At 56.1% G+C, this 27,393-nt stretch overlaps 1 protein-coding gene across 2 annotated transcripts; it reads right to left on the reverse strand.

Moving 5' to 3' along the window:
* Positions 1,188-26,655, reverse strand: ILKAP (ILK associated serine/threonine phosphatase). Of its 2 annotated transcripts, XM_003133772.6 has the most exons (12): positions 26,453-26,655; positions 19,534-19,599; positions 19,005-19,061; positions 15,699-15,818; positions 14,334-14,460; positions 12,260-12,366; positions 11,732-11,825; positions 11,393-11,480; positions 9,959-10,080; positions 3,066-3,185; positions 1,571-1,652; positions 1,188-1,450 (listed from the first exon to the last, which is right to left on the reverse strand). In XM_003133772.6, exons 1-12 carry the CDS (start codon positions 26,505-26,507, stop codon positions 1,310-1,312), a joined length of 1,179 nt encoding a protein of 392 aa, XP_003133820.3. In that variant the 5' UTR covers positions 26,508-26,655; the 3' UTR covers positions 1,188-1,309. The 2 variants fall into 2 exon arrangements, with proteins under 2 accessions (XP_003133820.3, XP_020930381.1); XM_021074722.1 differs by lacking the exon at positions 19,534-19,599 and having other exon boundaries at positions 26,453-26,654.

Here is a 27,393-nt window from a genome sequence, read left to right on the forward strand (position 1 = left end):
TGTGTGCAGGTTGGGCGGGGCCAGCAAACATGTCAAAACAGCTTCAAAAGCAAATTTTCAGATCTTACATCATCCAGAAGCTAGCATTTACAGAGAAGGACCTAAAAGCTGCTTTACTAAGAAGTGATAACAGCAATACCAACGGCCTGCTTTCAGATATAAGGGCTTGAAAAGTATTTTATTTGCTTTTTAGGGCTGCACCCGCGGCACATGGAGGTTCCCAGGCTAGGGGTCTAATTGGAGCTGTAGCCACCAGCCTACGGCACAGCCACAGCAATACGAGATCCAAGCTGCGTCTGTGACCTACACCACAGCTCACGGCAACGCCAGATCCTAAACCCACTGAGCAAGGCCAGGAATCGAACCCCACAGCCCCATGGTTCCTAGTCGGATGCGTTTCCACTGCGACACGACGGGCACTCCAAAAGTATCTTAGAGTTTGTTTTTCTGAGTAGGCGGAGATGCACTTTAATCTGACGTGTTCCTGTGAAGATAATCTCAGCCCGGCACAGGGCCAAGTGAATGCACGTGCACGGTCCCAGGCCAGGGATCGAACCCACACCACAGCAGCGGCCTGAGCCAACGCAGTGACAAGGCCATGTCCATAACCTGCTGAGCCACCAGGAAACGCCACACGCCTAACACGGGAAGCCGGACTTCAGAGGCCACGCTGAACAGCAGCTTGACTGCCCAAACCTGGGAAGTGCACCTGTTACACCCGAGGACCCAGCCCACCACAGACTGCCGTCAGCAGAATGAGAAGCAGGCTGAACCACGTGGTGTTTGCGGCGGGCCCATTGGGGCACCTGCGCCGGAGGAACGACCGCATCCATCAGTCTGCACTCCCAGCTCAGCCTGGATCCCGCCGCCTCATGCTTCGGCAGCTTCTTTTCGTATGGAAACCACACAGCCCGAGCTCTCCAGCAGCCCTGGGTTCTGGTCCTCGTCTGTCAACACCGGTCACCTGAACGCCTCCCTAGCCAGTTACCACGAGGGCGAAAGAGCCCTGGAACGGCGCCCGTAAACCACCAAGCACCGCACAGCCAGCAGCGTACAGACAGTCACTGGCCGATCCGCGACGCCTCTGACGGGCTCAACAAGGAAAGACCCCGAGCCCTTCAAAAGCAAATTCCGTCAACCTCTGAGGGGTCCCGAGCTGCTCGAAATGTCAAAGATAACTCACACTCTAGAAAAGAGAGAAACCTTTATTTACAACCACGGGCAGCCCACCAGAGCGCATGAAACACACAATGCGCACCAGACACCGACGGGCCCGGGGAAGCCCAGGGCACGCGGCCCCGGCCCGGCCTCAGCGCCCTATCCGCACCACCATCACCGTCACGTTGTCTGCGGAGCCCCGCTGCACCGCCTTGGTGGCCAGCCGGTTGCAGGCGGCTTCGTAGCGGGCGTCCACGGCGGGCTTCCCTTCCCGGCTCTGGATCTTCTCGTCCTGTGGGGCGGGAGAGGGTGCTGGTCAGCAGGGGCTCCCGCACTCCCGTCTCCCCTGAGACAGCACCGCCCTGGGCGGCGGGACAGACGCCCGCGCCGCGCTCCCTTGGGGGCGTCTCACCTCAAGGCAGGACAAGATGAAGTGGACGGCTTCCTCCGGGGTAAAGACCTTGAAGAGGCCGTCGCAGGCCAGCAAGATAAACCTGCAGCGGGGAGAGGAAACCTCAGCGGCGCGCAGTGGCCCCCGCGGCCCACTGTGACACGGCCCGGCGCCCCGGGGAAGAGGGTCTGTCCAGCCACTCGGAGGCCGACATCGCCAACCAGCTCAACCTCTGTGAGACCAGAGTTCAAGCTACTTAAAGTGACCTGCGGGTGACATGTTCCGACTCAAAACTGGGACTGCACCCCTCACGCCGAACGATGGATGAAGCCCAACACGGCAGCTTCTGAGACCCCCTCTGGGAAAATCACCCCATCAAGTCACGAGGTGTTCCGGGAATACACACGCACTCAACTGCCCTGGCACAGGCCTCGAGCCCTTCCTCAGACGCTGAGCAGACGGTCCGGACTCACTCGGACCACATGAAGGGAGGACAGCCGTCCACTGTCACCCTCTGCGACCAGGACCATCTTCCCCTCACACCCGAGACGTCCCGAGGCGAGGCCCTCTGGACGGCGATGGGCGAGGGGGACGGCCGTGCTTCTCCTAGCCTGGGGTCCCGCCTCTAACTTAACCCTTCCTGCCTCGTTTTACTCCCCAGGCCCTGGTTTTCCCTGCCGACTGGTGTTCGGTCCATAACTATTTACTGGGCACGTGGCTCATGCTTGCCAATGGGCACAGTTCCGAGGAGGCACCTGCCCCTTCCAGCAAGTGGCCACGCAGGCACACCGTCCCAATCCCGAGCCGAGGGGGCTGGCACGGCACACACAACGGCGCAGACGTGCCCTCTGAGGCAGTGCCTAGAAAGCTGGGTGCCGAGGCAGGCGGGGTGCAGCCAGGTTCCTTGGAAGAGACCACCTCCATGCCCACCGCGCCCCAGGCAGGGTCCCCGCATCAGTTCCTCCCGGGCGTCGCCATCCTAGGCCAGCCTTCAACACTTCCTAGCTGAGGGCTGTCGCTTTGCTTGGGGCCTTAGAATTACAGGTGGGCCAGCTCAATGGGCGCCTCTTTATCGGCCTAGCTTGGCTCCATTTACAAACCTCCCATAATTCTTCCATTTTAAGCTAAAAGTCCAACTTCTCAGCACAAATCCAAGGCCTTCCCAATCTGTCCCCAAAGCACCCTGCCGTCACTTTCTCAAGATGCCCCAGTACTGGCCCCTGCCTGGCCACGTGTTCACCCCGTCCTACTTTAATGCTCGTGTGTCCCCTCTGCCACAAACCCTCCTTTTTCCACCAGGGACGTCGCCCCTCCTCCACGGCCCCAGACCCACAGCCATGTACGCTCCCTACCAGACCGGGGACCGCACGAGAGCAGAAATGGTATTTTCATCAATCCCTGCACCTCCAGGGCCTGGCCCGGTGCCTAGGCCACGGCCGCCCCCTTTGCCGCCCCCGGCTCACTACACCAACTGGAAAAGGTCTCAAGAGAAAGAGCCCTCGGAGGGCAACGTTACCTGTCGTTGGGGGTCAGCTGGCAGCGTCTGATGTCCGGCACAGACGTCACCCCGCAGCGCTTGTACTGCCCGTCCCCGATGGAGCGGGACACCTCCAGCACGCCCAGGACGCGCCCGTCCCTGAAACGAGGGGAACCGTTCAGACTCCGTCTGGCAGGTCATGGGTCCCAGTGCCTGGAACCTGATCTTAAAGAGCAGAGCACCGGGGACGGCGGGAGGTGTGACCTGGGAACCCACAGCTCTGAGGCGCCGCCGCGGGCTACGCGAGGCCGGGCGTCTTCGTGGTCCAGCTTCGCGGCTCCCGGTCATTAACACTCTGCTGCCCTGCACCTCAGCCCCGTGGCACCGACGGCAGCAGTGCCCCCTCCAGCTGGCACACGGCAGTGCTGGGCCTCGCGCACAGACGGGCCCAGAGCCGAGCATCACACCTGCCTGGGTCAGGGCCCAGCCTCCTTTTTCTGTGTTGCTTTTACCTATCTTTTTTTTCGTTTTTTTAGGGCGGCACCCACAGCATATGGAGGTTCCCAGGCTAGGGGTCGAATTGGAGCTGTAGCCCCCGGTCTACACCACAGCCACAGCAACTCCGGATCCAAGCCCTGTCTGTGACCTACAACACTGCTCGCGGCAACACCAGATCCTTAACCCACTGAGCGAGGCCAGGGATCGAACCCGAAACCTCATGGTTCCTAGTCCGGTTCGTTAACCACTGAGCCAGGAACTCCCTGTTTTTATCTTAAAGTCTCAGGAGAGTCACGCATGTACCAGGGTTAGGAACAGCTGGAATCGAGGGATGCTATGCACTTCAATCTGATCAGACTTGGAAAATGCCAGAAAGTGGCTCTTCCCAGATTTGGAAGCAAGTTTTCTTGATGCTGGGTATGAGTATGACTTCAACACCAAGGCTGGTACCTGGACAGCATGGTTTTCTCTTTTAGGTGAGGGACATGGAGCCAGGACGGTGATTCCCACATACACAGACTCGCTGTCAGGGGACAGGTCTGTCGGCGGGGGAAGCGGGCCCCAGCCTGAGGCTCCAGGAACCAATCTGGTGTGTGCTTGCTGTGCGACCCCGGGCAGCTGCAGCCTCCTGGATGCATGTGGCCAGTAACTGCCCAGCTGGGCTGGGCCGCTGTCTCGGGGTCAGAATCCAGCCTGGCTCCCAGCCCTTCGTCTGCCCCCCACATCACCCTCCCAGTGGTCACAGCTAAGTCATCAACGGAACTCTGCTATCTGCGAATCTTCTCCAGCACAAACAGTAAAACAAACAGCCAGAGGGACGGGAGCGCAGAGCAGCAGCGCTGAAGAGGGAGGAGGGGAGGGCTGGGGGTCTCTCGGCCTGGAGGGCGCCATGCCAGCTCACAGGGACCGTGGGAAGCCACGAGACTGCCCCCGAGCCATCAACCCAGCTTGTTTCAGCGAGAGTGAGCCCGGGGCAGGTCGGGAAGACCCAGCTACCGCCAGCACAAGTCAGTACAGGAAACACACAGCTCTTGAGTCGGGTGAGGAAGAGCGCCTGCACCACAGCCCAGAGCTGCCGTCTCCAATCCCGAGCTCTGAGCAGAGTTCCCAGCGCGGAACTCAACTACTGGAGTGAGAACACCAAGACACAGAATCGCAGGCCCAGGAAAAGCCACGTACATGTCAGCAAACGACACAGCTGGCTGGCTGTCACTCTGCCCGAGCTCGGAGCACAGGCGTTGTCAGACACACGTGTGCAAGTGCCAGACAGCGAGGCCCGAGCACCAGCTCTCAAGACTGCATGTCACAGGAGCACGAAGCCACGCCACCTGCCCTTGGTGTTCAGTGACGATTCCGCAGGACACGTCCCAGTGGGCCACGGGCGCTGCGGCCCCAGCCTGCCCTGCTCCCGCGCCAGCCCCCTCGGCAGAACTGGCTCAACTGTCCCGGACGGGCCAGCCTCCGGGAGGCACCAGGACGCTGCGCTCTGCAGCTGGTTCACCCCCAACGAACGGCTGCAGGTCCGCTCTCCTCCCGCTGCCCCCCAACGGCCCCCAGGCCCGCCCTGCTGAGGAGGTCCCAGGCCCATTGCCTGTCCCCTGGTCCCAGTCACCCGCAGGACTGGCCTCCTGCCCAGAAGCACTTTAAACTTCACTCCGGGTTGCTGGTGCGCGTCTCCTCTCCGTCAGGCCGTCGACCTGAGAACAGCAGTCGTACGGTGGGAAAGTCGCTGACGTCCCCGATCGTAGCGGCTCTTTTTGGTGGCAGTTTCTGTTCCAATGCTTCCTCCACAATCGGGGAGGAGGGGTGCCGAGAGGCCAGCCTGGCTGCTGCTCTGACTCCAGCTGATCCAGCACGTGAGCAAAGGCAGGGACCCAGTGGCCTCGAAGTTCTCACAGAGCTGAGGCTGGGAGGTGGGACCTCCGTCTTCCTGTGACCGTCCAAAGACGCAGATGCCAAGGTCCGTGGGTGCCACAGAGACGGCTGGGGGTGATCCCAGCCCAGGTCTTTGTCCTCAGAGCCCTGTCCTAGGCACACAGCGTGTGTCTGAAACTAAAAAGCTACACAGGCAAGCTCCTCCATCTGTCCCGTTGCCTTCCTCGTAGAATACACCTGGCACGGTCCTGCCCTTTCGGAGGCGCTCAGCGGCAGGCGTGTGCAATGCAGGGGTGCCCGCGGCAGACCACCGCCAGTGTGAGAGAGCGGGAGAGGAAAAAAGACATACATGGGTCTGCTAGCTTCGGCGAGGAGGAACACTGGCAAGCAACCAGGAACCAAGGGTGAAGGGAGCGGGGTGAACGTGTGGTCTAGCTGTGCCTTTTCTTTAATTTAGACACTTAACCACGTGAAGAAGCGTTTTCACTTTTAAAACTGCGCTAAAAATATCTGTAACCTAAAAGTGACCATCTTAACTACGTCTCCCTGTACAGCTGAGTGGCGGGCAGCACAGCGCTGTGCCCCTACCCGAAGCCCTGCCCCTTCAACGACAACCCCATTCTCCTTCTGTCCCCACGATGATTCTGACACGCAGGAACCTCAGAAGTGGCATCGCCCAGCATTCACTCTTCCGCCGCCTGCTGATGGCCAAGCGTCCTCAGGGCGGGTGGGCCCGGGGTCTGCGACCCGCCTGCTTCCCCATCAGGGCTGTGCCGTGTGGCGCGGTGTGTGACAGGGCCTGCTCGTTCAGGCTGTGCGTCCGCCCGCTGCAGGGACAGGCCTCCTCGGTTCACCCCTTATCTGCTGACGGACACTGGGGCTGCCGCCGCCGTGAACGTGGGCGCCCGAGGATCTGTCCGACTCCGCTGCTCTCCATTCCGAAGGGTCCAGGCCCAGGAGGAGAGCTGCGGGTCCCGGGGCGCTCGTACTGTTTTTCACGGTTCACGTGTTCGCTGTCAGGGTGGCCCAGCCCGGCTCGTGAGGCCCCACCGTTGGGGTTTCCGCAGCGGCTGCACCACCTTCTGTTGCCACCACCCGCGCACAGGCGGTCCAACGTCACCACGTCCGTGCTTTGTAGCAGCCGAAGCCCCGACGCCGACCACCCAATGAAACTAAGGCCCGTGACAACCAGCGAGGCAGGGAGACGGCGCTGAGAGTAATTCCTCCGTGTCCACACCCGGCTGGGGACGCGGGAGCCGCGAGCTCCGGTCACTCGTGGAGACGGCGCCGACGCCGCGATGCTCACATGGCTGTGGCAGAGAGACAGGCTCCCCTCATTAGGAAACCCGATTTTCAGCGGAAAAACACCACAACTCCGGAGTTAAGAGCCGTTAAAAGAAGGCCGTCCGAATGCTCGACCGTCTGAGCTCCCGGCCTGCAGGGGCGGGGGGTCTCCGCGGGCTCCATCCCCAAACAGACTCGCAACGGAGGACTGAGCGCAGTGCAGCGCAGCCCTGCGCCTCCGAGGACGGGCCAGGCCGGTGCGCCCGGGGCGCCCTCCCCTGGCCCTGGATGAGAAGCCGTGAGAGGAAGAGACCTAAGCCCGCCTGCGGCCACCACGGAGGAGGAGAGAGAGGGACGGGCAGGCAGAGGCGGGAAAGGCCGCCCGGCTCTGCCGACGGTGACTAAGGACTTGGCCCGCTACCCTGCTTCCTGGGGGCCGGCCCCTGCTGGCCAGGAGACCCCCTCTTGCCAGGCCGCCCGCGAACACGCGTGCAGAAGGAACCACGGAGGCGGAGGACCGTGGCTGCCATCCTGTGGGAGCGGGGGCATGTGCAAGGCTCCCTGAGGCAAGAGAAAACCACCAGCCGAAAGGCTGGTGGGAACAACCTGCCCAAGGCCGGAGGGCATCCCCCCGGCCACCGGTCACCACACCGGAAACACCTCCTCTCACCCCTCGGCAGCCAACGTGGGCATCAGGGTCGCCGACAGCAGCCAGACCGTCTGAAGGGCACCGCATCCCACCAAACACGTCTGCGTTTCATCTAAATCTTTTAAAGACGTCTTCAGACCTAACGCTCGCTGTATGAGAAACACGTGGAACCAGTGCCGCTGGTGACCCTTGACCACCGCTGGCCTGGCGAGGGACGGGGCCCAGGCCTAGGCAAAGGGGAGATGGCCCTACACCCGGAGGACGGGCGGACCGAGGAAACGTGCCCGCTGCCCAGGCCCCAGCTGCAGACCGAGGCACGCGGGGACACCTGGCGAAGGCCGAGTACATGTGGGACGTCACACGCCTAACAGCACTTAATTATTCTAATGATTACCGAGACCCTAAGTAACAACTAACCCTAATTCTTTCTTTCTTAGGTGTTATGTCCGCAACTAATTTTTAAATAGTTCCGCTTAACATGTAAACAAAACAAATACAGCAAAATGTTTACTGAATCTAGGTGGCAGACATTGAAATGTTTCCTATTTTAGCATTTTTTTTGCACGTCTGGAAAGTTTAATAATAAAAGTGGGGGAGTTCCCGTCGTGGCGCAGTGGTTAACGAATCCGACTAGGAACCATGAGGTTGCGGGTTCGGTCCCCGCCCTTGCTCAGTGGGTTAACGATCCGGCGTTGCCGTGAGCTGTGCTGTAGGTTGCAGACGTGGCTCGGATCCCGCGTTGCTGTGGCTCTGGCATAGGCCGGAGACTACAGCTCCGATTTGAGCCCTAGCCTGGGAACCTCCGTGTGCCGCGGGAGCGGCCCAAGAAATAGCGACAACAACAACAACAGACAAAATAATAATAATAATAATAACAACAAAAGTGGGGGAATAGAGGAAGAGAAATCATGCCAAGCCCACCTCAGGCAGGAAGAGAGGCTGCAACCTGCCCCTGCTGCTCCAGAACAGAACCGCCTCCCCCGCAACCCACCCCCTGCCACCTCTTCACCCCTCTTCTGAGGGGCTCACCCTAAACACACACTGTTCTTCATGAGGGAATGGGAAACAGGAAGGAAACGCAGCACCACCAATCTTATTTTCAGCCAGAGGATCGTCAGTGTCAAAATCTTTTCAAGGAATTCAGGCAAAAGCAGAATTTTAAAGTTATAAAAAAAAGGCAGAGGAGTTCCCATTGTGGCTCATGGGTTAAGAACCTGATTAGTATCCATAAGGATGCGGGTTCGATCCTGGCCCCACTCAGTTGGCTACGTATCTGGCACCGCCATGAGCTGTGGTGTAGGCTGCAGACATGGCTTGGATCCTATGCGGCTGTGGTGCAGGCCGGCAGCTGCAGCGCCGATTCGACCCCTAGCCTGGGAACCTCCATGTGCCACAGGTGCGGCCCTTAAGGGGCGGCGGGGGGACCACAGGTGATGCTGACATTTAATGCGGGGGTGGCCTTCTCAGGCACGAACGCCCACAGCCGTCGGAGGGAAGAGCCAGGCATACAGCACTGAGCACCGTCTGAACCCAGCCCACGAGTCCACCGGCGCTCATGGACACAGCCACACCCAAGACCAAAACCACCTTCCACTAACCCAGGAGGTTTTTAACCAACCCGAAGAATTCAGACTCCTCTCCAGAGACTCCCCTGCACCACCGGCTGTGACCAGCCTGGAGCAGTAACAAAGAGCAACAGAAGAGATACGACGCTTCCAAAGACCAGTAACTGCAGGCTTATGCTGATACGCTGTTTTCACCTCCAACAGGAAATAAAATCCAGTGGGGTCAAACTGTAAGATGAACCAAAGAACCCTTCTGGTCAAATTCACATACAGTGTCCCGGAAGAGTCCCTCTCCTGAGCGTAGAGAAGGCCCCACCTCCTCCGCCGCCCTGAGAGACGGCAGATGATCACGTAGGGCCGGCACGCGGTGGTCAAGTTCAAAGACTGTGGAACAGCCAGGGCCAAGCCAGGGAGAGCGGCCTCTGAGCCAGAGACGCTGTGCCCCAGAGAGCCCGGAGAGGATCAGCACAGGCTACCGCCTCACATCCACTGCTTTAGCCACGTCAGACTTTCTCTCTAGAAAACTGCCTCGACGTAGCTTATCCGATTGTGACGAGTGATCGGTCAAGAAGGCTCCTAGGACCAGAGAACACGCTGCAAACGTCCGCTTCAACTTGAGGCAGCTCTCCTCCTGCAGATGCAGGAGGCCTGTTTCTTGCATGCATTTTTCAGGGATGCACCCGCGGCACATGGAGGTTCCCAGGCTAGGGGTCCAACTGGAGCTGCAGCTGCCGGCCTACACCACAGCCACGCCAGATCGGAGCCGCGGTCTGTGACCTACAACACTGCAGGTCACGGCAACGGTGTAAGCGAGGCCAGGGATCAAACCCGCATCCTCATGGATACTAGTCGGGTTCTTAACCCGCTGAGCCACAACGGGAACTCCTTGCATGTATTTTTTGCTCCCACTTGGACACACAGGAGATCCGTCAATTCTCGCTCGCCTGCTTGCCCAGGTCAGAGCTTGGAAGACGGCCCGACACAGGACGCTCGCCTCAGAGGTCTCCGGGCCTCTTTCAAGGGAAGCCCTCCTTCCCTGGAGTCGCCGTCACCCCCGTTACCTGACATTCCCGCCAGCCTTTTGTATTCTCATGCGTTCCTCATACTGGGTTGGATTATGCTCCTTGCTGAGGCTTAAGGCTGCATGTTTTTGACTCTCCTCGTTGTAACGACACAGGATTGCCTGGGAAGATAGAGATTACGGCAGCTGTGAAATTCAATGAGCTCAGCGCCCAAAGCTGACAGTAAAGAAAAAGGTTAAGGGTGGCATTTCAGATTCGGCCTCCTGCCGACAAGCTGAGTTCAGAGGCTCAAGTATGGAGGCAGCATCAAGCCGCAGAAGGGTGTCACAGAAGAAGTTGGGGAGAAAAGCCCGGGCTTGGTCTCAACTCTGGGGCAAACTGGTGGATGCTCGCCCTCGGCCGCCGTCTGTGTGACAGCACAGGGAGGCCCTAAGCGGGGCCAAGGCCCCTGCAGGCCTTACCCTCTTAGGAGTCTACAGGAGGCAAGACGAGGCAGACCAGGCGCCCCTCTGTGCGTTCCCGCCACTGTGTTTACTGTGTGAGGAAGTCTGAGGCCCAGGCGGCATCACGCCTTGAGTCCCCGAGCAGCTCCAGGAGCCCAACTGGGCTCTGACTCCCAAGTCTCTCTCTCTCTCCTCAGCCAGTTTTACTCATGCTCCTCTGCCGTTTGGTTTAAACCTATGTGCTCAAGACAGTCCACTCAAGGACCCCCAGAATCTAAGCACCACCAGGCAGGGCTAGCGTCTGTGATGCTCAGGGCCTAAGCCCCAGTGCCGCCTTTTATAAATCACCCTAAACACAACGGGGCCGGGGAGCAGCTATTTCCAGGCCCGGGAAGGTCACTTTGTTACCGTGACTGCCGCACAACGTGGGGCCGGCTGCAGAGGAAGCGGTGCTGGAAGTGACGAGCCGGCCCCGGCCGCCCTGCAGACACTGCCTCCAGCTGCAAGTCACTCCCCACCACTGTGACTGGCACGCAGGCTGTCACGGGGGGAAATAACCCCCCCCCCAGCCATGTGTAATGGGCTCAATGGATAGATGTCACAGACCTACCACTGTTCTAGCTACGGCTTTTGAGTTATTCTGGAATCACAGGCTTTTGAGAGGCAGCGGTTAATGTGTTTCATTCATTTCTGTCTGAGGTCAGAAAATGAGGACGCCTGTTTAAGCTCCCTGTGTGACGATTAAACTCCAACACCCAGCACCTGTCTTTGAGAGTACCCACGAGAAGGAAAATGTGGAAAAAAGCAGAAAAGGTGTCACAGGGCATACATCTTCCCAGAGGACAAACAGCCTCCAACGGAGCTGCTGGGCTCCGACCGAGAACGCGCCCTCTGCCGCAGAAGCTCTTGCAGCCACCCCCCAAGACGGCGACCCAGCCAGCACCACTGCACTCTTGGTCAGCAAGTGCTCCCTCCACTCTTCCCCCGCCTCGCACGCTGCCGTCTCCGGGGCGGCCTCCGAGCCACATACCCGACTGTCTCCGAGGTTGGCGATGTAAAGGGTGTTGTCTACAGCCAGAACGCACGTGGCGGTGGACCCATCTTTCCAGGCAGGCTTCCTGCGGGGAGACACATCAGAACCACGCTCACCACCAGCACGCAAGCACTCAGCCCAGCTTCCCGAGCTGACTTAGACCTTAAAACGGACCGTTCCTGGATGGGTGCTTTTCTGTTTCCGATTAGGGAGCAGTCACACGAGCCTGCCCGGCGCTAGGAACCGTTCACACAGTGAGCGTGAGCATCAAACCCCTCCAGGCCTGAAGTGTGTTTAGCTAACGCTCCCTCACCTGTCCTCCCGTGTTGTACTCACTGGCTGGAAGCCTGCTTGAGGAACTCTTCGTCCGTGTGCTTGAAAGTGTCCAGAAGGCATCTTTTCACGGTTTTCTCTACACTGATGACGTCTCCTATCACAGAAGGGCCAAGACAAGCTCTGAAGCCTCCCAAGTATGAAAACAAGACACTCACTCGCACCCACAGACACCTCGCGAGAGGCGCCAAGCACGCAGAGCCGTGCGCAGGTCCAGAGCTCCTGCTCGCTCGAAGCCCTGCCTCCGACACTCAACGGGGACGCTCTTCCATCTTTCCTGCTGTGTTCTGGGTTTTGGCGGGGGGGCGGGCAGAGGCCCATGCCTGCGGCACTCAGAAGTTCCCAGACCAGGGACTGCACCCGCTCCACAGCCGTAACCAGAGCCACAGCAGTGACGCCGCCAGGTCCTTCACCCGCTGAGCCCCAGAGAACTCCAGCAACGAGTCTTCACAAAAGCTAAGGACACCTCACCGACCGGCACCAACAGCCAACACGGAGATGAACGAGAAGTGCTCTGGTTCTCAGTCTCACCTTTAGGAAATTTCCTGATCAAGTTCTGATGCAAATTCTGTGCAGCAAATTTTGAGGCACGAATTCCTCCATGTCCATCAAAAACAGCAAAATATGAAACCCGGGTACTGGAACAAGGAATTGAGGGTCAGCAAAGATCACTCCTCGCCATCAAGGCCTATGACTCTTAACCACCAAACATTAACCGAAACAAACATGTAAACAACTTTCACGACGTTTTAAAATTAAACAGACTTGTTTCAAAATTCAAGATCTATTAACTCTGATTTTTTTCACTAAACTAAAACTCGGAACTTTTTTCTATTGTAAGCCAGACTGAGGAGTTCCCTGGTGGTACAGTGGGTTAAGGACCCAGCTTTGTCACTGTTCTGGCTCTGACTGCTGCTCTGGCGTGGCTCAATCCCTGGCCAGGGAAATTCCACATGCCATAAGCACGACCCAAAACACAAATAAATTAATAAACCTGACTTGGTTTTAAACACTAACACTCAGATGAACAGTTCCTGACGCAAGACAGTTAAAAAGCCTAAAAGAACGGGTAGTTGCAGAACTGCTGCTCCAACTCTGACCGACAGAGACCCTGAGGCCCATCGTGCCAGTCTTCCTCCTTTTCCCCATTCACGTGTCCTCAGAAAACCAACGCACACAGAATAAATGGCATGAAGGCACTGAATCGAGGAGGAGAGAATATAAATCCAGGGAGAAACGACGTTGATTCCGCAGAGCTGCTCTACTTCCAATCACCTTTGGACTTCCTTTTCAACCCGGGATCACACAAGCCAAGGGAAAAAAACTTCATGTGGCTTCTAACTCGGACTCTTTGGGAGTTCCCGTCGTGGCTCAGTGGTCAATGAACCCGACTAGCATCCAGGAGGACACAGCTTCCACCCCTGGCCTTGCCCAGTGCGCTAAGGTTCTGGCGTTGCCGTGGGCTGTGGTGCAGGTCACAGACGCAGCTCAGATCTGACATTGCTGTGGCTGTGGTGTAGGCCAGTGGCTACAGCTCCAATTCGACCCCTAGCCTGGGAACCTCCATAGGCCATGGGTGCAGCCCTAAAAAGACCAGAAGAAGAATCTCACAGTGTAGTATTTGCTGGTTAGGGCTCAGTGTTCCCGAATTCGCTCTATCCCTAACGCCCGCCCCTGGTGCTGTCCAGAAGTCCCTTTCCTGGCTCTGAAAGCGACTCCTGCTCTTGGTACGCAATGGCAGCCTGGCAGCACTGAGGTGTGCACCAGGGACCGTGGTCTCTGCAGGTGACCGGGTGTCCTGCGGGGGCCATCGCCGCCTCCTGATTAGGCCTCACCTAGGGGACAAGAGCACCGGCACCAACAGCGAGCGCCAGCAGAGCACACGGTGTTAGGCAGCACCTGTCAGGAACGTTAGGCGATTACGGAACCGGGGGTGCGCCTGTGCAACGCACACGTCACCGCAGGTGTAAACAGAGTGTTTCCTAACAGCCAACTCAAGGTCCTGCCTCCTGGCTGCTTTTCCTCCAGGCCTCGGACCCTATCCAGAGGCTTCGTTTTCGTCTGCACAACTGCAGGAAAATTTTCAGTTCTTCTGCTTCCTGATGCCATCTCTGCTTTTCCGTTCTCTTTCTGAGCCCTCGCGCTCTGCACCAGCTCTCCTTGAGCACCACTCGCTGCTCTCGTTAGCAGCTTCGGCCTCTATCTCCTGGGTCACAGAGCGAGGACACTACCTGCCAGAAGCGCCTCAGACACTGGTAGAAAGCAACATCCTCCAAAGACCCGCAACGCGGAGGGTCCTTCCCCGGTCCGCAGCCTTTCGCCGCCAGCGGGACTGACACTCGGCGCCGCACGGCCCTGAGCGGCAGGACCCACCTGTGGCTGCAGCGGCCCCCTGGCCTCCCGCCCCCCGGCGCAGGTGGAACGGGCCCTGCTGTGGACGCCAAAAAGGCCCCTGGGGGGGAGGCCAGACGCAGCAGAGAACCACGGATGCCGCAGCAAGCGGCGCGAGGGCCACGTCTTCTCTGCCGCTGCCAGCGGACCGCCCCCGGTCCAGCGCTCTCGGGAGAGCGGAGCCTTCGTGCCCCCGGGCGTCGGGGACACTCACATGAGGGAGGAGGGCGGCCGGCACTCCTCGGTGATGTCGTTGAGGATGACGTGCGCGTCCTGCATCTCCTCCCGCTCGCCCTTCCGCTCAGCCACGTAGCCTTTCAAACCAAAGATCGCCGAAGAGGCTGAGGAGGAGAGGACAGAGGCCAATACAAAACGGTGCCCTTCTCCCCAGAAGCCCTGGTCCCAGAGCAAGTGAGGACAGGACGGCTGTGTCACGCGGCAGCGTCCCGAGGCCGCAAACGAGGGAGCCGACCCTCGAGGCGCCTCCCCTGCGGGTCTGTGAGCAACGGCGGGCCGCGGGGCAGGAGGGCCCGGCTCGGCACGGCCCCGCGCGGAGAGGCGACAGCGGCCGACAGCGCGTCAGTCCGGGACGGCGCCGCTCGAGAGGGCGCGAGGCCAAAGCACCCGGGCAAGGAGCGGGCTGTCGCCGCGCGCGGAAGCGGGCAGAGAATTCGGAGGCGCTCTCGGCCGTCAGCGGCTCGAGGACGGAAGCGGCCTACTGAGAGGAACGCGCCACCGACGCCCCACAGGCGACGCTGGAATCGAATTCTTCCAGCTCGAGGCAGCCCCTGCGGGGTTTGCTCAAGTACCAGGGGCTCTGACGTCAGGAGGGAAAGAAGAGGAAGGAGCCCCCGGGGGCAGAGACACTTCTGTGTCCTGGCGGGGAGCCGCCACCCAGAGCCCTGAGGGATGCCCGGGGCCCTTCCGCAAGAGCGGGGCGGCTGCGGGCAGGCAGGCCGAGGCTGAGCGGGGCTGCTGAGCGGGGCTGAGCTCTCCTCGGCGGGAGCCCGGAGCCGCCCTCCACCTCAGGCCATTCAAGGCACCAGACTACGCGGGGGTGGGCAGGCGGGCGGGGCCCGGGATGAAGATCCAGCTCTTCCTCCTGAGCGAGCTGAGGCTCTCGCTCCTTCCCACTGACCGGGACCTGCTGGAAAGCGGACTGCACACTCGACCTGTCTTTCCTCTGGGGACGCTGCCCGCCTGCGCCGGTCACGGAATCCCAAGGGCTCCTCAACCGGCTGCGCGCAAGGACGGGCAGCGCCAGAGAAGCTGGGGGGCTGGTCAGCTAACCGCTCCCCGCAGAAAGCTAGGACCCCCCCGCCCCCGCCCTGAGCATTTTAACCCTTGAAAACCAGGTGCAGGCTTCCTGTCTGAACAAGCTGAGGAAGGGGTGTGCTGAGAGCAGAGGGAGGGCGGCGAAAGCAGCCTTGGAGACCCGTGGGCAAGCCCGGCGCCCGCCCCGCTCCCTCGCTACAGGCACGGAAAGGAAGTATGGCAATCGGAGAGCTGGGCGTGCTTTTGCTCTGGGGTCTTTTAAAACACGGAGTCTAATACATTTGTTTTCAAACTGTCTGAAAACCTTTACAAACTTTCTTTTCCACAAGCTCTTCGCTGCCATTCTTCTCTTCTTCAGAGGTCTTTCTCTTGGCTCCTTTCCCTTCGTTCTTTCCCGTCTGGGACGGCGAAGCGTCGAGAGAACCTGGAGAGACAAAGCAAGAGCCAGACAGAAACGCAGCTGTAGGCTGGGAGAGTGCCCGGCAGACGAGGGCCCTCCCCGCCCTCAGACTCTGAGTGCCACTCACGCGAGGCCAGGCACAGAGGGAGGCACAGCAGTCGGGCTCGGGCTCTGCGGGGTGGGGCGGTGGCCGGGCACGCACGGAGGGGGACCCCCCAGGTCAGAGCCAGGCCCTGCTCAGACGGACCATGAGAGGACACGCAGGAGAGGCTTCTCGTGGTCCGAGTGCCCACGCCTGTTGGGGGCCTGGCACAGACGCCATCCTTTACATCCATAAGCCCTTCCTTATCAGTAAGTTGCCCAAATCTGTCAAGTGAAACATCCCAAACCAGTTCAAAAAAGAAACAAGTGCCCCGAAAGGCTTAAAACGGTGCCCCGAAAGGTCAGGCTTTAAGAATTACATGCATCCTGAAAGGTGAAACAGGACTGCTGAAGCCATTCCTGTTTGCAAAGGGTGAGCTGGTATTCAAAGCCAGCGCCAAGAACACCCGCGGTGCCTGTGCTTTCTGGAATGATCGAAGTCTAGTTTCAAATGTCTGTTACGGGGGCGGGGGCTTAAGGCAAATGACTTAACCTCTCAGGCTCGGTCTCCTCGCCCATGACAGGGAGAGTACCCTCCTCTCAGGGCTGTTTGAAAATCAGTGGGGAGAAAATAGGCAAAGCATCCACCACGGTGCCTGGTCCGCCGAGTATCCAGTCCATGGCCCCCGCCGTCAGAGCACATGGCCCCAGGTGCCCTCTGCGTTCAGGTGTAAAACTCTGCAAGCATTCAGTATTTATTCAACTGCTCCTTGCCAGACATCTCTGAGTACCAAGGAGAAAAGTCAGGACGTGTCCCTGCCCTCAACAAGAGTCGGTTCCTTGCCAAAGAGCGAGGTCTGCAACCGTGTCAGGTTAACAGACACACGCGACCCCACACGGTAAGGCAACCTAACTGGGAAAAGGTCCTGGATCTCCCACCGGCCACTCCATCAGCCTCCTGTCACTTACTGCCTGGGTTCCAGGTCCCCCGTGGGAATGTAAGAGACTCTTCCTTTAAGTTGCAAAACAGACATTTTTAAAACTGTTGCTGAATTCTAACTGAAGCACGCTCTAACTGGAACATGTGGTCTACATGGGACATTGATTAGTCACCAGGACTTACTTTATGGCCTGGGATGCAGTCAACTTGTGTAAATGGCTCTTGCCTGCTTAAGAAGAATGTCTTCTCAAGACGCCCAAATAGTGGGTACAAGACTGGATTCCATGTACACACGCACACACACAATCAAGCAAGCGGTGTTGTAATCTTCTAAATTACTGCTAGTATCAGCGCTACGGGTAACTACGACGTAACTCTGTGGAACCCTCCTCTCTTTCACCAAGTGTGTCAAGAGCCCTAGCTGCACACGTTAACTTCCATTATACCTCAGAGTACTTGTCTTTATTGAGAAGGTTTTAAGGTTCATTGGGAGTATGAGAGTGCTCTAATTTTTTGGAAAGGAAACAAAGTTTGAAAACCTGAGAATTCTTACGTGTAAGATAATGGTGATACTTTTTCTCAATATAGGAATGATACTTATTTAATCCATATTTTCTAGACCAATGACTTTATGGTAAAGAATTATGATACAAAAAAAAAATATACTTGAAAAGCAGCAAGTATGGCTTTTCACACTAGAAGATAACAACTGCATAGGAAAAGGACGGCCCGCCAGCACCGTCCCCACCACTGCTCCGCAGCCCTCCCTTTCGGGGATTCCACGTGAGAAGGTCTCTCCGTGAGATGGGGTAACACACTTGTCACAGAGACAACCTAGAGACTCTGCTCTACTTGCCCCTTCTGTTTAACTGGAACAGAAAAGGAAAAGTTAAAACATTTATAGGAAAAGGTACAGCCAATTGTTTTGCGGGTTTTTTGTTTTTGTTTTTGTTTTTTTTTTTGGCCTCACCCACGGCACGTGGAAGTTCCCAGGCCAGGGACTGACCCCATGCAACAGCAGTGATCTGAACTGCTGCAGTGACAATGCCAGTTAACCTGCTGTGCCACAAGAGAACTCTGAGCCAATGTTAAGGCTTAACAAAAATGAAATCACATCAATAAACAGAATCTTGAGAACATATAAGGACAGACTGGAAAATAATTAAAGTCTTGAATTTCAAGAAAATTCCTGTATATGATCTCTTACCAGTTGATAACCAGTGTCATTCTGAGTTCATTTTTTCAATATCAAAATTCTTTTTTAATATAACTGGCATAAAACAGAAGACTTATTATCAGGGATATCTTCAATTTTTCAGGGATACTGAATTATTATTATTATTTTTTTTAGGGCCGCACCTGCAGCATATGGAGGGCCCCAGGCTAAGGGGCAAATCGGAGCTACAGCTGCCAGCCTACACCACAGCCACAGCCCCGCCAGATCCGAGCCTCGTCTGCGACCTACACCAGAGCTCATGGCAACACTGAATCCTTAACGCACTGAGTGAGGCCGGGGATTGAACCCACAACCTCAGGGTTCCTAGTCAGATTCATTTCCGCTGCATCATGAAGGGAACTCCTGAAAATAAATTTTAACTGTATTTCATATACAGACACTTCTGCTGGATACATTTAGATCTGTCAGGAATATAACAAGGCAAAACCAGAATGACAAACTCTGAGTTTTTTTTTTTTTTTAAGTTAATAACATAGATCAAAGTAAATCACTGAACGCATACTCCCTTCTTTCTTTCTTTTTTCTTTTTTTGGGCCTTTTTAGGGCTGCATCCACAGCATATGGAAGTTTCCAGGCTAGGGGTCGAACTGGGGCTCTAGCTGGCAGCCTACACCACGGCCACAGCAATGCAGGATCCTTAACCCACTGAGCAAGGCCAGGAATCAAACCCACGTCCTCAAGGATACTAGTTGGATTTGTTACCACTGAGCCAGTGGGAACTCCCCAAACTCGTATTGCTTAAAGTCATTACAAAAGGCTGGGGGGGGGGAATAAAAATAATCACGAAAAAGTGATGTAGTACTTGTATCTTTCTGCTCCCTAATACGCTTTATGCTGTACTATGAGTCAATGTCATCCTAATCCTTGTTAAAAGTACAAATGGACTGTACGTAAATGTAAAACATCATGCACCATTTCCATCGGCACACTGGACCTCTTTCCCGCCACTTACCTGCATCGCCACTGCTGGCTGGTGGGAGATCATCAAAAAGCAAAGGTCCCCCTGATCCTGAAACACAGCAGAACACCGGGTGAATCCACAAACCAGGACGAGGCTCAAGTCTCAGAATCCATCCCACCAGGACACCTACACGGGTCATCGAAATAAACGCGAAACTCGAGTGTCCATCCGGTGGCAACTCACACGGTGCTCAATATAGCATCTCGAACCTATTGTATTTTAAAGTCCTATCATTTCACAGGAAACAAAAACCTGCCTGAAAGAGTTAAACCTTATCTCAGCTCGTAAAATAGACGCGCAGATGAACCTGAGAAAACCGTTTAGCGTTTTTACGCAGTTTCTCAGGGCTAGCGACGAGCAGGTTTTTCTGCCTTACCTGACGCCATGGATTCAAAACTTAAGACAGTCCAACACCTAAAACATCTGTGTGTTGAAAATGGGGGAAAGGGAAAAAGATTGAGACCACTACAATCCCAGGAGGGCACGCTGACACACACCTGGGAGAGCCTGAAGACTGTACCTGAGTCAGCACTGCTGGCTGGAGGGAGGCCGTCAAAGAGCAGAGATCCTTTCTGAGCTTCTTTCCCTAGAACACGGAACACCTGCTTAGAGAGCATGTGGTCACCGGCCGGGGCTCTGCGGAGGGGGGAGCTTCTGAGAGGGGTTTGCTACGAAATTCAAATCTTCTCCTCCCTGTCGGGCAAAATTTATTTTTAAAAAATATTTTCTTGACAGCCACTTAATATGGACATTTGTTTCCAACAGTTACAGCCAACACAAAAGCAATGGAAGATGCTCCAACAGGCGTTTTAAAGGCCATTGGGTATTTTGAGGGAAACAAGAATTTTTCTTGATAATTTCACTATTGAAAGGAACAAGTATTTTGAAATCTTTCTTTAAAAGTGAATCCTGGGGAGAAAAAAAAATAATAATTCTAGGGCAAAACAATAATTCTGTCTTGGTACCTCAATCAAGACAAAACTTCAGGGATAAAGGGACTTGTCAAAAGATCTGCAGGTCTTTAAAAAAATCCTATGTCAATAACATTCTCAACTAACACCGAGGAGGCTCTCAAACACACAAGCACTGAGATGCTGAGACGCTCGAGGGAAGCAAGCCGATTGTCTTAACCTGGCGTCCCTCGCACGGGGCTCAATTCAACGGACGAGTGTGAAGAAAGTGAGGCATTTCAGATCCTCCAAGACAGAAGCCAGGGAAATTTCCTATCCGAAAACCTAAAGATGAACATTCCAAAGTACTTGTGTTAAATGGCTGATACTCAATTCCCCCCCCATGTACAATTTCACCACTCCTCCCCTTCCAGCTTTCCCCAAAGTTTCTACTGGAAGTACGAAAGAGATGAACTGGCCCACAGGGACGTGGCGGGGGGCGGGGGTGGCAGAGTCACAGCCTCTCACGTGCAACACACTTGTCCTGTTCCGCAGAGTTCAGGCACAGCAATGAACTCCTTTAAAACCCCACGAGGAGTTCCTGCCAGGGCGCAGCGGAAACGAATCCAACTAGGAACCACGAGGTTACGGGTTCGATTCCTGGCCTCACTGAGTGGGTGAAGGATCCGGCGTTGCCGTGAGCTATGGTGTGGGTCGCAGACGCCACTCGGATCTGGCGTGGCTGTGGCTCTGGTATAGGCTGGAGGCTACAGCTCCGATTCGACCCCTAGCCTGGGAACCTCCATATGTCGCAGGTACGGCCCTGAAAAGACCAAAGACTAAATAAATAAATAAATACAGTAAAAACCAATTCAACTTGAATATTCTAAAAGATTCACCCATTTCATCTTTTTGCCTAGAAAACTTGGCAAAATTTTAATTAAAATGTCTATCCTCCAGGAGCTCCTGCTGTGGTGAAGTGGGTTAAGAATCGTACTGCAGGAGTTCCCGTCATGGCACAGTGGAAACAAATCCAATTAGGAATCATGAGGCTGCGGGTTGGATTCCTGGCCTCGCTCAGTGGGTTGAGGATATGGCATCGCCTTGAGCCGTGGTGTAGGTCGCAGACCCAGCTCGGATCTGGCGTTGCTGTGGCTGTGGTGTAGTCCTGCAGCTACAGCTCCGATTCGACCCCTAGCCTGGGAACCTCCATATGCCACGGGTGCGGCCCTGAAGAGACAAAGACACACACACACACACACACACACACTCCTTCTGCAGCAGCTCAGGTTGCTGCAGGGGTGCCCATTTGATCCCTGGCCTGATACAGTGGGTTAAAGGATCTGGTGTTGCCACAGCTACAGCTCGGATTCAATCCCTGCCCCCAGGAACTTCCATGTGCAGCAGATGCGGCCATAAAATTGAAAAAAAAAAAAAAAAAAAAAAAAGGATAACCTCCAAAGAGGGAAATTTCTTCAGGAGTGTTTAGGTCAGAAGGACACTAAATACCTGATACACGCCTAATTTAACAAAAAGTAACTCTTTTGCTTTGTATCCTTAATGCAAAGGGGAAGTGCCTAGTCCATTAAGCAGTACCTCTGACCCTCAAGACCACCCTACAGAAACTAAGTAATTGGAAGCACTTTCGTTTTTATCACAACTGAAGCAGAGACTCTACGGGCTGCACTCAAAAAACAGCATTAGAAAAACATTAAGAGGCATTTAGGGAGCTCCCGCTGTGGCGCGGCAGGAACGAATCTGAAGAGTGTCCATGAGGATGCGGATTTGATCCCTGGCCTCGCTCAGTGGGCTGGGGAATCTAGCGTTGCCATGAGCTGTGGCCTAGGCCGGCGGCTACAGCTCCGATTCTACCCTAGCCTAGGAGCCTCCATATGCTGCAGGTGCAGCCCTACAAAGACCAAAAAAGGGGGCGGGGCACTTAGGAGAACCATTTCCTCAGGGCAGTAAGCCTCCTCCAAGAAGCCCTCCTTGATATTCCAGCAGGCAGGCCGCGGCCAAGGGGAGCTCGCACTGTGCTGTCTGGCCATGGACACGCCCACTCCAGCAGCGTCCAGCTGAACACTTGCACTGCTACCAGCAGGGCCAGGGCCCCAGCATCTTAGGAGAGGGGACATTTCGGGGTGGAGGCCAACCTCAAGAGCAACCAACCCTCCCACTTGGGCAAGGTCAGATTTTAATTCCAGAATTAAACTACACACCTCACTCAGGTCTTTGCAATGCCAGCGTCCAATGGGGGAGGTCCTCTTTTACCCAGGTAAGCATCCCTCGTGACAGAGCTTCCAGCTTAGCACCAGCCTGGTCCTCTCCTTTGGCTACAGCTCAGTCTGGCGTAGTGCCCCAAACCTAGCATCACCCGGAGAAGGACCTTCCTCCCGTCCTGAACAGTGTGAGTCTGTCCTCGCCTCTGTCACTCTGGAATACCGTGAGTGCTATTTCAATTAAACACAATGAGATCATTTCATATTTCTGTTGGCCACCACTGCGAATGGCTTATAAACCTGATAATTAACATCCACTGCCTGCCAGGAACTACTCTAGTGTCTAGTGCTCTACCTATTCGAATGCATTTGATCCTTTACCACAATCTTATGAGGTGGGTACTATTACTGTTGCTTTACTTACTGGCGGGGAAACCAAGGCACCTGGGTTAAATAACGGTGCCAGGGCGTGACTGAGGCGTGGAAATCCACAGCTGAGCACAGGCTGCTCTCGGCGAGGAGCCGCACTGCCTCCACCCCGGTCTAGAGGCTTCACAAGGACAGTCCCATTTAACCCTCACACGAGGCCACCAAGACACTGCCGAGGCGCTCGAGCTCTGACACACTCTCTGCACCATCAAAAGGATCATATTTAGAGTAGCCCGCGTCCGGATTCTTAAGAAAGCAAAACAAAAAACTCCGTAGGTCACAAATGCTGTAAGGGACCTTCTGGTTAACAAGAACCTTACATTTTGTTTTGGAAAAACAGCAAATCAAAACACGTGTGGCTGCCATCTTTGGGCCAAGTGGGACCTTGACCTGAAACTTTGGAGGAGGCCCTGAGTTCTCGATATAAGAACTCTAGTATCAAGAAAGAAACAAGACCGAAAACAAGTTTTTCATCACAATTAATTTCATCTAGGACTTTTTAAAAAAAGTTCTCTACATTCTGAAGCTAAGTCTACTAAAAGTTATACTACGTACTACGCTTGGGCTCACCATATTCGGGTTAGCTAAAAGCTGCTATGCGCAATAAAGCAACAAAAAGCTTTTAAATATTTTGCCTAAAGTGTTTTTTACACCTGGATTTTCTTTTCAACTACAAGTGTGATGCAGGTGACCTCATCCGAGGCTGTGGATATGGAGGGCCAGCTGTCCTAGGATAGAAACCTGAGCACCCAGGCCTATGGGAGCCACTGGGGCCCTGGAACCAATCCCCTGCAGATACTGCGGGGCTGCCCTGCATGTTTTCCAAATGCCTCGGAGGTATCAGAAAAGGCCCCGCCTCGCCCCCACTCTCCCCACCCAGACTAACAGTTTTAGTGTCTAGCTTCCACTTTCTTTTATGCTCATGAACTTGGGCACGCGCGTTTTAGTTTTTAAAAGGCAGACGCACACCGTCCACTAGTCTACAAACATCCTTGCTCTTGTAGGCCGTCAGGACATGCTCGGGCCAGCACACTGGCCACTGATTCTCCCAACAGCCCCACAATATTCTCTCTGGGAAGCATGGCCACTCACTTCTCTGGTTCCCTTGCTGATGGGCACATGCAGAATGCCTCTGGTCTCTTCCATGACAAATTCTGCCACAACAAACAACCTGAGACTTATATCCTCATTATATCTGCTAGATGGCTGGTCAAAGGGTAAATAAATAAATTGAAAAATGCCAAACTGTGTTCCAAAAAAAAAGCTGTGGTAACTTCCACTCCCAACACACTTTATGTGAACACCCTCCCCGCCATCTGGCCAAGTTTTAAAGCTGATGAGTGAAAAACAGGGCACAGCACTGATGGGCTTTTCCTTTCCGGGAATGAAGAAACAGAGCATCCGCTCCTGTAGACGGGTCATTTGCACTTCATCTCTATTACCTGTCAGGACACATCCTCTGACCGTTTTCCCGGTGGGATACCTCTCGTCCTTACTGATTTGTCCGAGGCTCTCCCTTATTAGGGACAGTGACCTTGAGCAAGGTGTGCTGCAACGCTTCTCTCTCAGCTTGTCTTGCCTCTGTGGTATTTTGCCTGCGGAAACTTTTTATTTTACATAGTTAAATCCCAGCAACGCTCGCCGAATCCTTAACCCACTGAGCGAGGCTAGGGATCAAACCCGCAACCTCATGGTTGCTAGTTGGATTTGTTTCCGCTGTGCCACAACGGGACTCCCTAACCTTTTCTTTTTCTTTCTTCTTTTTTTCAACGGCCCCACCTGTGGCATATGGAGGTTTCCCTAGCCAGGAATTGAATCTGAGTTGCAGCTGTGGCCACACCAGATCCTTTAAGCCAGTGCCCCGGGCCAGGGACAGAACCTGCACCTCGGCAGCAACTGGAGAGGCCGCAGTTGGATTCTTAACCCACTCCACCGCGATGGGAATTCCAAAACCCATCCTATTTTCCTTTCATTCACTCTATGTTCAATTTAATCAACCAATACGGCCGATTTTTTGGAAACAAAGTATGACATTTAAAGTTTCAAAAATCAAAATATTTTCACATGATTGTGAAATCAGATTCTGTTCTTGTTCAAATGATTTTTTTTTAAACCTGTTAGGTTTCATCTTGTTGGTATTAACTAAATGCCTGTTAAGATTATTTGGGGTTCCAATTTTGTCACTCACTTTAGTGCTTATCCCTCTCAGCTTTCTGTCATCTACAAATCAGAAAGCTTGCCTTCTTCGTTCTTAAAGCTATTTAAAAAAACCACACCCAGTCAAGCAGGACCTGTGACAGTGTCAGTGCTGTTGACACTTCAGGGAAGGGGGCTTTCAACATCGCACGGAGCCCTGCTACCTGCCATCTCCGCAGGGTTGGGTGTGTCCTCCAAGCACCAACTTAGGAGAGTTGTCGAGTTTTGTGTCATTTTAGGGAATGCCCCCCTCAACAGACCCGAATTAATTTCAGGTAAAAAGAGATGTGATAGGCTTCCGGGCACATCTACAAATCCAAAGTCTGCCCCAAACATACTCAGACAAAAGTTATACTCCACCCACAGAGAGAGAAAGAGTGCACACACAAGCCAGAGTTTTCACAACCAGAACGATCTAGAAAACAAATGTAAAAAGGGAACGTTCGGAGAAAAGTAAGGGTGCCATTACTGCGCATAAGGACCCGATAAAGACGGGCCTGGCCACCCACATGCGACCAGCCCCCGCCCAGGCCCGGTGGACAGCAGGACAACTCCTCCCAAGGGGACCACAGTTAGGGCCCCGGGTGGCACTGCTCCTCCCGCCCTGGTAGGACCCGTCACAAGTCCGCCCCGTCGTCAGAGGCCAATTCCAGCTCCGCCTCCTTCTCCACCGGCCACGAACTACGAACACGGCTTCTCGGGACAGCAGCAGTTCCCACAGTCATCATCACCTCCAGCCCTCTCCGATTTTAGTCGCTTGCACTCAGAATCCGGCTCTTTGAAAGCAAAGGCTGGGTCTCGGTGCCCTCCGTGTTCCCCGCAGCAGTAGTTCCCAAACCGCGGGTCTCCGGACCCCTGCTGGGCTGTCAAAAGTCCCCTGCAGGTTTCACGACCCCGAGGCAGGGCGCTCCCGCCGGGCTTTCAGACGCAGCGGGGCTGAGGCCAGCCTGGAGTATCTGAACTTGCTTTTGCTTTTCCACGTTCTCCGCCACCGAGTTTGGCTTGGAAAGAAAGCCCTAAGTCACAGCGTCCGGCTGAAGACCTTGCACGTGAAAACCGTAGCGGGTCCTCTGCCAACTGCGACCCGGCGCGGCTGACCTACAGCACCAACCAGACGGTCCCCACGCTGCTAAAACGTGGAGCTCAAACCCCAGCTCCGGGAGCTGAGCGGCCCCGGGATGACGCTCTGCACTTCGGGGAGCGGGGCACTTCCCGGGACCCCGAAAAGCACACCCAAGTGCTGTGAATCAGACGCTAAAAGCAGAGGGGCAGAGAAGAAATCCTCTCGGGCCTCCAAGCCGCGGGCGCCCAAGTGGGTGATCCCTGCAACCTCGGGCGCGACAACAAAACACAAAGCAGGAGGCGCCGCGCGGGGAGCGCCCCGAATAACGTCGTCGCCCCTGCGAGCGCTTCGAGCGCAGGCCGGGCCGCGCGGGGGCGGCTCCGGGCGGGGAGCGGGCCCGGCGTGCGGGCCGGCGGGGACCGCGGGCCCTGGGCGGCCGCACGTGGAGGCCGCACACAAAGGACGCGGCGGCCTTTCCTCCTGCGCAGCGAACATGGCGGAGGCGCCCGAGCCCCGGAGCCGGTGCCCCCGCGCTCGCCCTCGCGCTCCCCCGCCGCCCGCCTCAGGCGCCGCGGGCCTGCAGGCCGCCGCCACCCGCCCTCCGGCCTCCTTCCCCTCGCTGGCCGGCGGCCACCCGCTTACCGGCAGCAGGGCGCGGCGAGCGCTCGGGCTCCGGCAGGTCCCCGAACAGGTCCATGGCGGAGGCTGGGCAGCAGCGGCGGCGGCGGCAGACGCGCAGCCCGCGAGCGGCGGCGGGCTCCACACCCTGCAGCGGCGTCGGCGGCGGCGGCGGCGGCAGCAGCAGCGGCAGTGGCAGCGGCGGGGCGGTGGTGGCCCCGAGCCGTCAATCACCCGAAGGCGGGCCCGGAACGCCACCAATCGGCGCGCGGCGTGGCCAGGCCGCCCCAGAGGCCTGCGCGCGCGCGGGGCGGGACGGGGCGGGGCGGCGAGGGGGCGGGGCTGGCGGCGCGCACGCGCACGTCTACCCTGTTCTCGGGGCGGGAGCTGGTACCTGGGCAGGCGGGGCTGACGCGCCGCGGAAGGCGCCATGTTTCTCGGGGGCCTCGGGCTCGGGCTCCTCCTCCTCCTCCTGGGCACCGGCCTCCGAGGTTGAGAAGGCCTTCAGGAGAGAAATGCCTGAGCTCAAGGGCAGCTGCAGTGAGCCCTGACGGCCAGGAAGACGTTATGGGGTTTTCACATGGGTCCGTTCCGTCATGCTCACACCAGCCCATTCCAGGCCTGATGGAGCGGCCCGGTGAGTTAGGACAGCGGCTCCTTAAGATGCAGGGTGGAGAGGAGGCATCCCTCGGCTTGTCTGCATCCATCCGGGCACGGGGGGGAGGGGAAGGAGGACATCAGGGCGCTGGCCCGGCACACGCAGCTGGGCCTCGGTGCTCTATTGAACAAGCACAGTTTCATAAAACATCCACCTCGGGCTCTGAGGACAGGTCAAGGCAAAAAAGGAGGCCCTTCCACTCATGTCCGAACCCGGTCAAAAGATGAACATAGTCGAAGCCACAAAAATGACCAGACACCCGGGAGTTCCCGTCCTGGCTCAGTGATAAAGAACCCGACTAGTATCC

Source organism: Sus scrofa, chromosome 15, assembly GCF_000003025.6.
Source record: "Sus scrofa isolate TJ Tabasco breed Duroc chromosome 15, Sscrofa11.1, whole genome shotgun sequence".
Lineage (NCBI taxonomy): Eukaryota > Metazoa > Chordata > Mammalia > Artiodactyla > Suidae > Sus > Sus scrofa.

Excerpts from the sequence above, each read along its gene's own strand:
- ILKAP (XM_003133772.6), bottom strand. The coding sequence starts at position 26,507 with ATGGACCTGTTCGGGGACCTGCCGGAGCCCGAGCGCTCGCCGCGCCCT. Across the intron at positions 19,600-26,452 it reads CTCGCCGCGCCCTGCTGCCG|GGAAAGAAGCTCAGAAAGGA; the intron begins GTAAGCGGGTGG and ends TCCGTGTTCTAG. Across the intron at positions 19,062-19,533 it reads AGCCAGCAGTGCTGACTCAG|GATCAGGGGGACCTTTGCTT; the intron begins GTACAGTCTTCA and ends GCTGTGTTTCAG.